Source organism: Acanthopagrus latus, chromosome 8, assembly GCF_904848185.1.
Source record: "Acanthopagrus latus isolate v.2019 chromosome 8, fAcaLat1.1, whole genome shotgun sequence".
Classification (NCBI taxonomy): domain Eukaryota; kingdom Metazoa; phylum Chordata; class Actinopteri; order Spariformes; family Sparidae; genus Acanthopagrus; species Acanthopagrus latus.
Window position 1 is genome coordinate 24,117,460 of NC_051046.1, and position 14,091 is coordinate 24,131,550.

General features: G+C 42.7%; 1 protein-coding gene across 1 annotated transcript; it reads left to right on the plus strand.

The window, feature by feature from the left end:
- Positions 1-10,980: 10,980 nt before the first annotated feature.
- LOC119025091 (E3 SUMO-protein ligase ZBED1-like) lies at positions 10,981-13,348 on the plus strand. The gene is made up of 2 exons (XM_037108432.1): positions 10,981-12,650; positions 13,180-13,348. The coding sequence occupies exons 1-2, from the start codon at positions 11,205-11,207 to the stop codon at positions 13,246-13,248; spliced, it is 1,515 nt and encodes a 504-aa protein (XP_036964327.1). The 5' UTR covers positions 10,981-11,204; the 3' UTR covers positions 13,249-13,348.
- The last annotated feature ends 743 nt before the right edge of the window (positions 13,349-14,091 follow it).

Sequence of the window (14,091 nt, forward strand, 5' to 3'; positions counted from 1 at the left end):
AAGTGGGAGGGGGGGATTGCCAGCTGCAAGACTGACAGGAAGTTACATGACGACAACAATTACAGCAGCTTTATTTTCATATAAATGATGCAGGATTTGATGGGGAAGCCTTGTAACGCTTGATACTGGCATAAGAAAAAAAACAGGAAAATATACACAGTGCAGAGCACATTGCACCACGCACACACTCATACCTTTTCCCGAAATCTACTAGTTTGATCCTGATCCAGAATCTGTCCTTACTGTAATTTCATTTTAATGCTATATTACAGAAAATAATCAATATCACTGCAGATGTAAAGGCTACAAGTTAGTAAAGTGACAGTCAGCTACATCTAAAGCACCTGACATAAATGTCTGTAGATACATGGTTGGTACCTGGGTCCCATCAAGTTAGATTAAATACATTGCTGCCAGCTATTGTTAAATAGTGAATTTAACAATCTCTGAAATAGAAAAAGAATGATTAACAGAAACAAGGCATGCCTGAAAAACCTGCTCATACCTTACCCCCAGCAGCAACTGAGTTGTTAGCGGACAGCTAACGGATGCTTGTACTGTTAAATACAAGAACAGCACTGCAAATAAATACAAACACAGCACGCTCACTTTGTCTAGTAAAACCAAAAGCACATCAGCTACAACTGAATTCCCACCCAGTGAAATTAAATCTGACATGTCCTGAAATCCTTCATGGAGGTCTGTTTGTTGCAGCTGCATCTCTTTGAGGCAGGTATGACTCTCAAGTCATCAAATTAACTAAATTATAGCCAAATTACACTTGTTGTTGTTTTGTTTTTCTTGATAAGGGCCATGAAAATAATAATGGAATACACCTTAACAGATTATTTGGTCTTCTTATAGAAAATTGGTGTTATACTCCTTTTATTAGACAAGCTGCAGGGCCTCAAGGATTCCCTCACCTTCACGTAAAACTTTGGACGGTCTGTCAGTCTTTTTTCCTAAAGTTTTATGAGTGTAGCTGTAATTAGCTCAGAGGATTTGGGAACATGTTTCAGCACATTTTGTGGTTGGTGCATGACTCACAGCTCACTGTAGGGGGGCTCCTTTGTGCTCTCAAGTATTACATAGTTCAAAGTTACCACACTGTTACATCAGTGGTAGACAGAGACCAAATAAGCAATGGTGCTTATGGTGCTTTCACAGTATTTACTTTTGTTTCTCATACAACTTACAGAAGGTATACATGAGATACATGAAGAGAGAAAATGCAGTAAAACCAAAGGAACCCAGAAACCTTCATTCATAAACCTTCTTCATATGTGCAGCAGCGGATGTATTTCAAACAACAGGCAGTTACAGCTGCATCTGCCGTCCATCCTGTTTTATATTTTTAACAGGCAAGTCTGCCAACATGGCTAAAGTCACAATGTCCTATTTTTGATTTCTATATGTGTTAAATGCATGTCTTGTTTGATGAGTGGGTAATGAAGCTTCGCTGTTTTTGGAAGAGCTGGGCTGAGAGGCAGGGCAGCCCAGTCTCACAGCAAACCATGTAACAATGTGACCTGAGGAATGAGACCTCCCCGCTCTGCTAACAGAGGCAACAGCAGCCAACACAGAAATGCAGTCCGCTGACATGAAGAAAACTAGCATCACTGAAGTTCTGCAGAGCTCCTTTATGGCTAAATTCCACCAGATATGAGTCCGAAACAACAACAAATCATCTGGTAAATTTTCAAAATAAAACAGTCCGTGTTGATGAAAATAATAAGGGAAAAATACAAGCACTTCTTCAAATCCTTCGGTTGGGAACACTCTGCGTTACGTATATACCTATAATTGCGGTCGCGCATGATTATGTAATTATCGCAGGCACGGTCTCGCAACTCCAGCTGTCCGGCAGTGCTGACTCAAAACGCAGCCGGTGGGGGTTGCCAGACGATGGAGCAAAACCATTCCGGAGCCTGAAGGCAACGCACACGCATGCAGTGGAATCTTAGAGTGAAGAAAGCAGTTATAAACCTTATCAAAGAGTTGGTGACTGGTGACTGACTGGGTCAAAACATAAGATCAGGATCAGAACTTATAGGACAGTAGGACACTGGAAAGCTAAGGAACATGGAACGAATACAGCGTGGCACAGACCGAGTGGAGGTGATGAGAAACAGGTGAGTGAATTCGGGTGAGCTGATTTGATCCACAAGTTTGATAATAGTGTCACGCTGAGAGCAAAGATGTTGACCCAAATGCAAGAAAAAGAAAAACCATCAAATGTGCTTGGACCAACGAATGGGCTTGGAAGAACACCAGGAACAGGGCAGGGCTAACAGGTGTTGAGGGAAAATCAGACTCAGGTGGAGTGAAGAAACACCGGAGGGAAACAGAACACTGGAAACTGGGCAGGGCTATCGAAGTTGATGCAGGGCAGGTGTGGAGGGAAAATTTGGCTGGGGAGGAGCACAGGAGCACAAGTAAGCAGGAAAAAGGTCTCAACAGCAGACAAAGACAGGAAGTGGGACGGTAAAGCACACGAAGAGAACACCTACAAAATCAAACAATAAATATAACTAAAAAACTAGAGACCTAGGTCTTTGTGAGGAAACAAGATACACCATATCTATTGGTATAGATAGATATTGAAGACCAAGTCTTACCGTCCTGTTACCATGGAAAAAACTGGTTACATGACTTGACACACCAGTAGTCTCTCCCATAAATCATACAAGGTATCATGGGAATGCAAACGTGCAAATTGTGAGGAGAATAAGGTAACGCAATAGAGATGACTGGATCCGATATGCAGTGTTGAAGAGATGCCTGATTTTGACCTTTCCCTTTTTCTCACATTCACACTCATACCCCCAGCGCATACAAAAACTGAATTTCCCACAGTTCCCAGGGTGAGACCCCTCTCTTTGTCCCATTAATAGACTGAACCAACCCGATAGTAGCAGTGGCACATTAGAGAAACATTCACCTTGACTCTCCCCTCTCACACCTATCTGATTAGCTGTCATCACCTCTCTCTCTGTGTCTTTATCTCTTTCTTGGTGTCTTTGAGTCGCTCCATTTCTTTCTTGTTGACCCCGATTCTTTAAGAAAAGCCTCCTACTGTGGGTGAATCTCTCTTAAGAAGTCCAGATTTCAGTCTTAGACTTGGAGTAAATGCAGTGTTGCTACAATCTGGAGATCATATACATGAGATACGAAGGAGGTTTGAGAGGGGAGGAGGCAGGAGAGAATGAATAAAAACCGAGTGAAGAGGGAGGTAGGAAGAGGAGGAATAATAATTTACCAGTGCTCACAGAAGAGATCTTCTATGGGGCTTTTATCTTTATGGCCTGACACACACGGCTCACCAGCATTGCGCATATGTGTGTATGTGTGTGTTTGTGTGCATATACTGCGTAATGTCTCCTGTGTACACACTCAGCCTTGTGTACAATCATAAACCTCTGTAAACTAAGAGCAGGAGAATCAAACCTTCACCCCCTGTTCTTTACTAGGAACACACACACACAGAAATATAATGCAGTTGAAAACTAGAAACATGCATACATTTTCTTATAATGCAAACTGTGAGCTCTGTCTCTTATGTTGGATATACAGCTGTGTGTGTGTGAGTACATATTGGCAGTAGCGTGTGTGTGTGTGTGTCTGTGTGTGTGTGTGTGAGACTGCAATATTTTTTTCTTTCATTTTGAGTGAAAGTATCAAGGATATATGGTGTACATTTTGTGTCGTTTCTATGTTTCACCTTGTGTGTGTGTGTGTTATAAGTGTGTGCAAGGGTGTGTGTGTGTGTGTGTGTGTGTGTGTGTGTGGTCCGTGTAAGGTGTATGTAATAAAGGTTTTCATTTGGTTATGGGGCTTCAGAAGGGCCGTCCAGAGAAGCCTAAGATTGGATCTGCTGTGTGTCCGAGGAGGATGGGAAATAACATCAGCCGTCAGGAGAGGAAAGGTGAAAAATAACCTGTCATCACTTCTCCCTCTTACTCGCTCGCTCTCACATCCTCTCCTTCCTGGCTGTCCTCCCTCTCACCTTTGGAGCATCCCCGCTCTCACCCATCTGAAACTCACTGGCTTGTAGATATTCTCGCTTGTTTTTATCCTTTTTTTTGTATTCCCTAATCGTTTGTTGCGCAGTGATTTGCCTCTTTACATCTCTTGCATGTAGAGGCTTATTAACAACAACAAAAAATGGAGCAAGCACAAATAAGAATTCAAGCTGAGATGAAGCGCCGTGTGAGATTTGAGTGGGCACTGGGACAGATTTGCGAGACAGACTGAAATGTGCTCCTTTTTCAGAGGCGCCTGATCACTGGAGATCATCCGATGACCGCGGCCAAAATATAAGACACTCTCAAATGTGGCAAACAAGGTTGCTGGGATGACTGAAATAGTGGACTGGAAAGAGGCTAAATGTTACATGAGTTGTCCAACAGGATGTCATTACAACACAACAAGTAAAATCCAATAATCCCACTGAACATTGAATTGCATTGATACAAAAAGTGTTCATGAATAAACTCTTCTTGGGGCTCAATAAAATATGTCTGATTTTGATATTTAAAGTGACAGATCCATCATGTCCGCTAAACAAAGCCTAAATTCATGAGCCAAACTTGTGTCAACTTGTACAGAGTGAAAATTGAAAAAAAAAGAAATCGAAAGAAAGCATCCTGACTAAAAACATCTCTAAATAGCATGGTCCATGCAGGCAGGAAGGTGAAAAGGTGGACAATTAAAACCGCCCGCTACATCTCTGATAACCATCTGCAGAGCATCAGTGACTGCGGTGAAGAGATGTCTGCACGGAGCCCAAAGGATACTAAAAGACAACAAGTATCTGCTGCCGGCCCACCAGACTACAGCAGCTTCATTCATCGGGCTGTGAGACTCCTCAAATCATACTCCACACCTCATGGTATAAAATAATTTGTAAAACATTTGTAGCATACAAGTTAATATTATCTTATTAATCTTGAGGATCTGACTTTTAAATGTATTGATCCTGTTGCATTTTCCTTCACTGATCCGCTGGTCCCGCTGGTTGTGACGTATCTCTTTCCACCTTTTTTTTGCTATCTGTCTTCTACTGCCTGCCATCTAATGAAGGCAAGTAACACCCACAAATATAATGAAACCACCACGCGGAGTTTCTGGGTTCAGGTACTCCAGCATAGAAAAACAGGAAATGCACACACGGAGAGAGGACCGGAGAGTAATAGCAATGCAGCTGCTTATTCCTGCCCGACAGCCCCCTGAGCATGGCCATGATAACCATGCTCTTGAAAGATTACAAGCCGAAGAATCTGAGCTGAATGAACAAAATATCTCCACATAAAACAAAACCTACTTTCCATACGGATATCTTGGGCTTTCACTAATCCTTAAAAACCCGTCATAGGGTTTTCTTTCTAACAAAATCTGTTTTCCTTCACCTTAAATTACTCCTCTCTCACTTGATTTCACACTCTGTCAAAGCCAGCTTTCAGGGAACAGAGTGTGGTGCAAACGTGTGCGCATGTATAACAATAGGACTGGCACACACACAGAAAAAGCACCGGCATGAAGGATGAAAGTTGAAGAAACTTGATTAAAGTTAATAATGATTAAAGTGAGAGGGTTAAAGCGTAGACGGCCGCGCGTCTGTTGGCAATGACAGTTGGAAGCTGGGACTTGCGAGCCGAGTGTGAGAGCGGGAGCGAGGGTGGTAAATTGAAAGAAAAGACGTGGGAGAGGTGAGAAACACCGAGATATATATAGCTGCAAGCCAGGTGCAGCTCTGATAAAGAGTGATCATTGTGGAGAATTTGTTTCCTGATTCCATGTGTGATGAGATTATCGAGAAGAATAAGAATATCGAGCTGTAATATGAAATATGTGACATGAAGACTTTTGACTCGTCACAGATCAGCTGTCCAGTGAGCACTCACTCACTCAGGCTCAGGCTGACAGGAAGAGCTACAAAAGGTCAGAGGTTAAGCTTAAAACACACAGTGCAGTCATTTGTCTTCAGAATAAATCATGTTAATTGTTCTTGTCAGTTTTGTTCATGATGATGTGAATTTTCTACTAGTCCTCAAAGACGTGTGAAGTGGGCAGGCACTGAGAAATCAGCTAGAGCAAAAATAGAATGACTCCTTCTCCATAAGCTGCTCAAAAGAACGATTTAAATAGCGTTGAATGGGAGGTGTAAAGTGGGCAGTCAGTGAAAACACTGGTGTGTTCGCCAGAGGAAGCCAGACATGTTGGAGAACATTTGGTATGCAGCACACCCAGAAGAACAACATGTCACTGTGGCCAACACCAAGTAGTGGATGCTCATTTTTCTCAGACAAGTGTGAATCTGCTCTGTAGACAGCAGGTGATGTCTTCAATTCTAACAAGGTGAGTAGGACACAAGACTGTTTTGCATCTCTGTTTATCTAAATGAAAATCTTGTCAGGTCACAGTGTCATTTCAGTGTGTGTGTGTGTGTGTGTGTGTGTGTGTGTGTGGAGACAGGATGGTGCTGGGGTTCCTACATTTTTATATTTTTTTTTGATTGTGTGTGTGCCTGTTTTAATGTTTGTTTGCACCTGTGTGCAAATATCAGAGAGGCGTGAGGTGTTGTGTTGACTCTGAAGATCGATGGTTGATCTCTCAGGAAGAAGAAAAGGCCAATTTTCTACTGTACACTATACCTGTACGTGTGTATGGATGTGTGTGTGTGTGTGTGTGTGTGTGTGTGTGTGTGTGTGTGTGTGTGTGTGTGTGTGTGTGTGTGTGTGTGTGTGTTTAAGAGAAAAAAAAGCAATATAAAACATAGTCCACAACTACAAAGACATGATAACCAAGGCTTTCATCTGAGAGGGACAATACACAGATGAGACAGCCATCAGTTTGGATGTCTGGGCACACCCTTCTTCTATTTTATTTTGGAATGTGCTGATTTTTGTTTGTCACACTGTGTCCTCATATTAGATTATGCAAATTCAAGGACAAAATAGATCACAGCTCAAAAGTTATATCACTGACTGATGCAGTTTGAAATTCATTAGTAAATTATTCAGATCTGTTCAACATGTTTAACAGACCCAGGGGTTACACCACGGCCATCTTTGAACTCGACCTTCATTTTGATCAGAACTACACACTTATAAAAGCTTCCTAACTGCAACCTGCATGGTTGGGACACTGTCATGGTGACAAAAATCTGTCTTCAGACGTACTTATAGAGAAGGTGAAAACAACCGGACTAGAGCCTGAAACTGGGTAACAGCCCAGCAAACGTTTCCATAAAGGCCCCATATGGGCTAAATGTGGTCCCAAGTGGGTTTGTCAGCAGATTCCATGGTGGCTCGACTGAGGTGGTGCCCACATATATGGAGCCCACATATCCTAATATGGTCAAACCCAAGTGGGGCCACCCTGGAACCCATGGAAAAACCCATTTGAGACCCATATGTGTATTTCTGATTTTGCCCACACACGAAAATATTGGCTGGAACTGATCTGCAATTTAAAACGAATGTGGGACCGGGCTGTGGAGTGTGGGGCCAATAACCCCTTTCCTACTTCCTGCCTACCCAGTTCTGGACCCCTTGCTCGGACTTTGCCCATCTTCAAACTTCGGACCCCTCATTTTGATCTTGATTACATACCTCTACAGTTTCATGACAGCATTGTGCACAGTTGTGACACTATTGCACTGAAAAAAACACCAACAGACGGACATACAATCACCTGGTAAAATGTTTTAAATTGCTTTCGGTTAGTTCCCACTACGGAAAGTGTCACCAGGATCACACACACACACACATACAAACTGAAAACATTACCAGCTGACACTGATGACTGCTGTGTAATATACAGTATGTATGTATGTGTGCATGTGTTTTGATGTTGTTAAATGTCTCTAATTTGACCATGTGGGGAGACAGTTGGTCTTTTCTATGAACTGTCTCCAGCCGAAGGACACACCCTGCCCAGCAGTAAACAAGAAGTTAGGTGGGTATCAGCATCTACACTGCCCACAGTGGTGTGTTTACTATCATGGACCAGTTAATGTTAAGACAGCAGCAAACTAGTATAACTATAACTAGGTATGGCCTGACCTGTGTAATTTTCCAACAGCCAAAGTAATTAATTCAGCCGTAAAATCCAAAAGATTGTTTGAAAAATGTCCATGTATATACCCCCTTATGGTGTGTGCATCTGTATATGTTTGTTTGTGTGCATGCTTACTAGTAACTGGTGTGCACTACAGCCCTTAATTAATAGCGCCACTTAGCAAATTTAATACGTGTTAATGAGAGCATAGTGGCCACTTAGTGGCATCTTTCAGCATATTAGTGCATACAACCACATCATCAGCATATGTCTGAGCTTCTACCTCCTCATGGATGTGAGATCATTGATGTCACTGAACAACAGCAGCCCCACAATTGAGTTTATTCATTTGTTTGATTTTGTTTCCATTTACACTCCTTAGAAATCCTTTATTTATTTGGTTATTAGTAGACAGTTTACCAAACTGCCGTCTTATCAGCAAGAACTTGTACGAGTGTTCTGTGAGGCAGAAGACAAGTCAATGTATCGTAAAACTTTTAAAATGAAATCTAATTCCTACCAACGAGACTGATGAGTGACTGGGTTTATTTATGAAGGTGGTGCCCCACATCAAGGACTACTTCCGTTCTGAAGTAGTATGTGGCTTCACTTGGTAATGATTTGTACACCAATATAAATGGAATCCGTTATTCCAAAATGTACCATTTAAATAAAATTATTTCTTGGTCTCTTTTTGCATAAAAAAACATTGCACACTCAACAGTAACATCAGTGAGTGGGAAAACAGTTTCAAACAGTCTAACACCTATAAATTAAGATATTTCATCTTAAACTACTCCACCGCAACTACTTTTACCTGGAAGCTGTACAGAGTGGCTCAGCACACTAATTGACGTGTGTGTGTGTGCGTGTGTGTGTGTGTGTGTGTGTGTGTGTGTGTGTGTGTGTGTGTGTGTGTGTGTGTGTGTGTGTGGTTCAGTCCGTTAGTGTGTTAAACATACCTGATTGGATTGTGAAGATGAAAACTCAAGTTTGCTTCTCATGCCCCCAATTACTTTAAATATATGCAGAGAGGAGAGCCTGACCGGTCCGTTCACTTCATACACACATTAAAGCAGGGATGGCTGATGAGGGAGGAAGGAAAGTGTGAAATTCAATAAAGATCTTTAAAAACTAAAGAGTGAGTGTGGAGAAGGACACGCAGAGGTGGGGGGACAGAGGGGTGAAGAGGTGGAAAGAGGGGCAGGAAGAAGGAAACACATCGACACTGACTACCCATGACTCCTCCTTGCAAGCGACTCTGATTACCATTCAGCTGAAATACTTATTAGGTAGGAAAGATCTTTTTTCACGGCAGACATTTTTGACTTGTTAAAGCGGAAAAAAAAAAACAATGTAAGGAATAGCATTAACATGTGTCAATCATGTTCTGTTTCACACTTCCTCTCCTTGTGTGTTTCTCGCCTTTTTTTTATTACCTATATTCATTTCACCTGTCCCTCGTTAGATTCCCTCCCCTAGTGTAGTCTGTGTTTCTCCCTCTTTGTTATGGATTCTTTTTGGCCTGGTTTTGTCACCAGCCTTGTTTTTGCCTGCATTTTGATCTTGAAGATTCCAGCTTTGTAAATTGTGGTTTCATTATAACCCGCCCGCCTCTGTGTGTCTGCATTTGGGTCCACACCTGTTTGCTAAACAGCTAGGTTAGTTAGAGCGGGAGGAGATTCTACACCTTCCCCGGCTCTTCAGGCTCCTCATTCCCTGCTGATCACACATCCCTTACATCGAGCTCATCACTATTCAACTCTGGCTCTTCATCCACTCCTGAATGATGATGCTGACGATCTATATACTACAAGTGCTGCGAGAGCTTTTTGACCTGTTTATACTTTTTCCCATACTCCTTACTCGTCTTCTTTATCCACTCATTGTCAGATGGCAGTTTCAGCTGCAGTGGCAAAGCACATGCTTCATGCCTCTCCTCTTAGTTAGCTATCTTGTGTCTTCAGTAGCTCGTCCATGTGTTGTTTTCCTCCGCACTAATATCTGTCTCCTTCCCGTGCTGCAGGATCATTACTTGCCTGCCCGCCTGCCTGCTGCTTGTCTGCTCTCCAACCAACCAACCACCTGCTACCCCTAGCCAGCCCACGCCATCCTCCACCTTTCATCCACCCTGCTCCAAGAAGATCCTGCAATTCCTCACCGCCCGTGTTGCCCGTTGCCTCAGCTCACTTCATCCCATCTGCAGTCCCCGCTGCCCCTTCCTGTAAATCATCGTAATCTATTTTGCTTCTGAGTCTGCATTCAGGTCCACCTTGCAAACGTGTGTGATTTTCCATTTAGAGGTTGCAAATGGATCACGTCTCTCTCTTGTAGCCCGCATCTGCAGGCAATTTTTTTTATTATATCAGGCATCTTTGTCAGGGGGTGCAGTTTATTTGAAAACAGCAGAAAACACAACCATGAGAACCTCAAGCAACTGAAACTGTTGAAACACTGTTTCATATATTTTGTCACGGCGAGGAAGGAAAAGGAAATACACGGAATGAGAGGCACTTTGTTCTGTTGCTATTTTTGCTTGCAGGTAATCTGGGGTTTCCCCCTCCACAAGTGAAAGAAAGACACATGAGGAAAGCACCCAAAAATGGAACATAGAAAGAGAAAGGGACCAGGGTTTTTTTCAGGGTAGCAAAGAAGCTGGATCTATCCCAGGGTAATGTGGGCAGAAGGACGGAAAATAAGCCAGACAGATCACAGAGCCATCACGGCGATAACACACAATACAAAACGACAAAACACATTGACATCGTACAGCGTATTAGGGTTTGCGGTTCATCTCACTCGTGTCTTTAAGATTGAAAGCAGGCTCACAAAAACGTGTTGAAGACTTGCAAAATCCTAACAGATAAGGCTGAGGAGGAGGAAATATCCAGCACTTCTAGTTTCTAGTGGTGTCAACAATAATCGATGCGGCAATGCATTGCATCAAGGGGTATGGACGATTCAGCATCGATGCGACAACATGCTGAATCGATTCAGCGCATTTCAAAATAAAGAAATAAAATTGTCTTCCGCGGGTAATTCGCTGAGGCAACTCAATGAAAATCAGTTGCCTCATCGGAGCAACGTCATAGACATGCGCAGTCAGGCGGTCAAATCGAGAGAGCGCGGAGATCAGCAGCAGTATGGCTGAAGCGGAGAAAGATGGAGAGAGAGAGATTATCGATGCACCAAAAATGTGGAAAGCAGACATCTGGAGACATTTTGGTTTCTACGAGGTTGGTGGGAAACTTGATCAGAGTTATGCAGTGTGTAAAACATGCCGCTCCAAAATCAAGCATGTTGGAAATACAACCAATTTCACCAACCACATAATCCGTTGGCACCCCGAATTGGCTACAGGATCCAAAACCACACCGCAGCAAGTTAAAAATCAACCAAGTATTCAACAGTCGATAGTGTCACCACTACCACCAAACTCCGATAGAGCGAAGAAGATTACACGCTCTGTGGCATGTTTCATTGCCAAAGACCTAAGACCATACTCTGTGGTCGAAAATGCGGGATTTCGCCACATGCTGAAAACCATTGAGCCCCGGTACAAGTTGCCAGCCAGAGCCACATTCGCTGACTCTGCCGTTCCTTTACTGTACAAAGAAGTGAGAGAGGAGGTAAACACATCGCTGCAACAAGCTACTCGTGTAGCAATCACCAGTGACGCCTGGACGTCTATCGTAACAGAGTCTTATATCACCATAACAGCACATTACATTAGCGAAGATTGGCGGATGATGTCCCATGTGCTGCAGACCAGGGCCGTGCATGAGAGCCACACAGGGGCTCACATGGCGACGCTACTGTTGGATGTGGTGGATGAATGGCAGCTAACGGATAAAGGTGTTGTGCTTGTCACGGATAACGCCGCTAACATGACAAGTGCGGCTGAAATCGGCCGGTTCCCCCATGTGAAGTGCTTCGCGCATACTTTGAATTTGGCAGCACAGCGGGCGCTTAAGTTACCGACGGTCTCCAGGCTTCTGGGCAGAGTGCGGCGCATCTCTGCATACTTCCACCGCAGTCCGAAAGCAAAGCACCTGTTCGAGGAAAACCAGAGAACCATTCTCAAACTGACGTGTCCGCTCAAGCTGATCACAGACGTCTCCACAAGGTGGAATAGTGCTCATGATATGATGGAGAGGTTTTTGCAACTGCAAGCTGCCGTGCACGCCACCCTGTTATCGCCTGAACTAAATGTAGACGAAAGTGACATCGTCACCCTCAGCAGAGCAGATCTGGTTAACGTGGAGGAGGCAGTGAAGACACTGAAACCGATGAAGGATGCTACTTTCTGCATGTCCGAGGAGAGCACTCCTACAGTCAGCCTCATTGCACCAGTACATGGGCAACTCGTCCAGAGCATGTCAGACACTATTGGAGACCCACCACTGATCCGTGATGTGAAGAATGCCATCAAATCAGATCTCCTCAAGAGGTATAACAGTGAGGCAGAGAAGAAGATCCTTTACACGTCATCTGCCCTGGATCCTCGGTTTAAAGGGTTACCTTTCCTGGCAGAGGAGGAGAGGCTGGATGTCTACGCTGGAGTGACTGCCGAGGTTGCATCTCTGGAGGTAATTATGTAGGCTAATGTTTTGTTGATGTTTTGTAAAATATATGTGATTCAATAATGATAATATAAATAAATAAATAAATAAATAAATAAATAAATAAATAAATAAATAAATAAATAGGCTTAACAAAATGTTACATTGTTAAATGTTATATGTTACTATAAAAATAGTTTATTGGACAAATAAGCATTGGTCTAGGACGTTTTTAGTAGCAGACGTCAGTTGGTACAACCACAGCTATAGCCCATAAATTAATTTGTTATTGCTAATGTACATGCAATGAATAGACTACTTCAGTAGAAACAAACAAAATAGATTAATTCATGCAACAGTGGTATTATCCCTGATTGCACCACTCTGATGTCTGCTACTTCAAAAACATTATTGACCCATATACAGCACAAGACTGATAAAAAAATAATTGATTAATAATAATTGATCTACAACAATCTACAGTTGATCTACAACATTGTCTAAGAATATTCTGCTAACAGCTGTGTTTTTGTCTTTATTTATTTTGTTCAAACAGTTTGAAAGGAGACGTATGAGTGAAGTCGATGAAGCAGGAAGTTCAGGAAACCAGGAAGAGTTGCACTAAGTTTTAGTGACTAAAAGCTGTGATTTTTTTTTCATGTAACCAATTTTATTTGACTCAAACCAGGAGTGACACAAGAGGCAATAAAATGTTGTTGAATGTCTGACTGCTTGTGTTGCCTCATAACTTGTGATGAAAAAATGTCTTGCTTTCAGTAGAATTTGAATACATGGCAGGCTTTTGCATCGCAATGCATTGCTGAATCGAATCGAATCGAATCGAGACCCTCCGAATCGTAATTGAATTGAATTGTGAGAGCAGTGCCAATGCACACCTCTACTAGTTTCAACCACTTAGCTGCTGTGACTCAGTTTGAAATAACACTGAAGGAAAGGAGAGATGGGAGGAGCTGGGATGGGGAGGCTGGCAGGATGAACACAGGGGGAAACGGTGGGGAGGGCAGCTAAGAGCTCAGAAGACAGAGGCCAGCAAAAAGAGCTATTTAAAACACAGTGAAGAGACGAGAGGACCAATCCAACTAGCACTTACCTACAGGTCACAGGCTGTTAATGGAAAAGATGGAGTGATGGATAGAAGGAAGGGATGACTGTGAGTGGTGGAGGAAAACGGTCAGGGGTCGAGAGAAGGTAAAGATATAACTTCCAAAACAATCAGACACATTTAGGCACAAACTAATCAAATTATTCTGTGTGAAATTTGGTGAGTGAATTTTAGCTTAAAACTCATAAACACATAAGGCAGAGAGAACTAGTCAGACTGTGGCGAGAGAAGAAAATGACCATGATGTCATCTACTGATGGCAATTCAAACCAAAAGGTCAGTCCGCCATTTTAACCTTGACAGAAGTATCTCACCTTCTATATTTGCTACCAGGAAACATTGTAC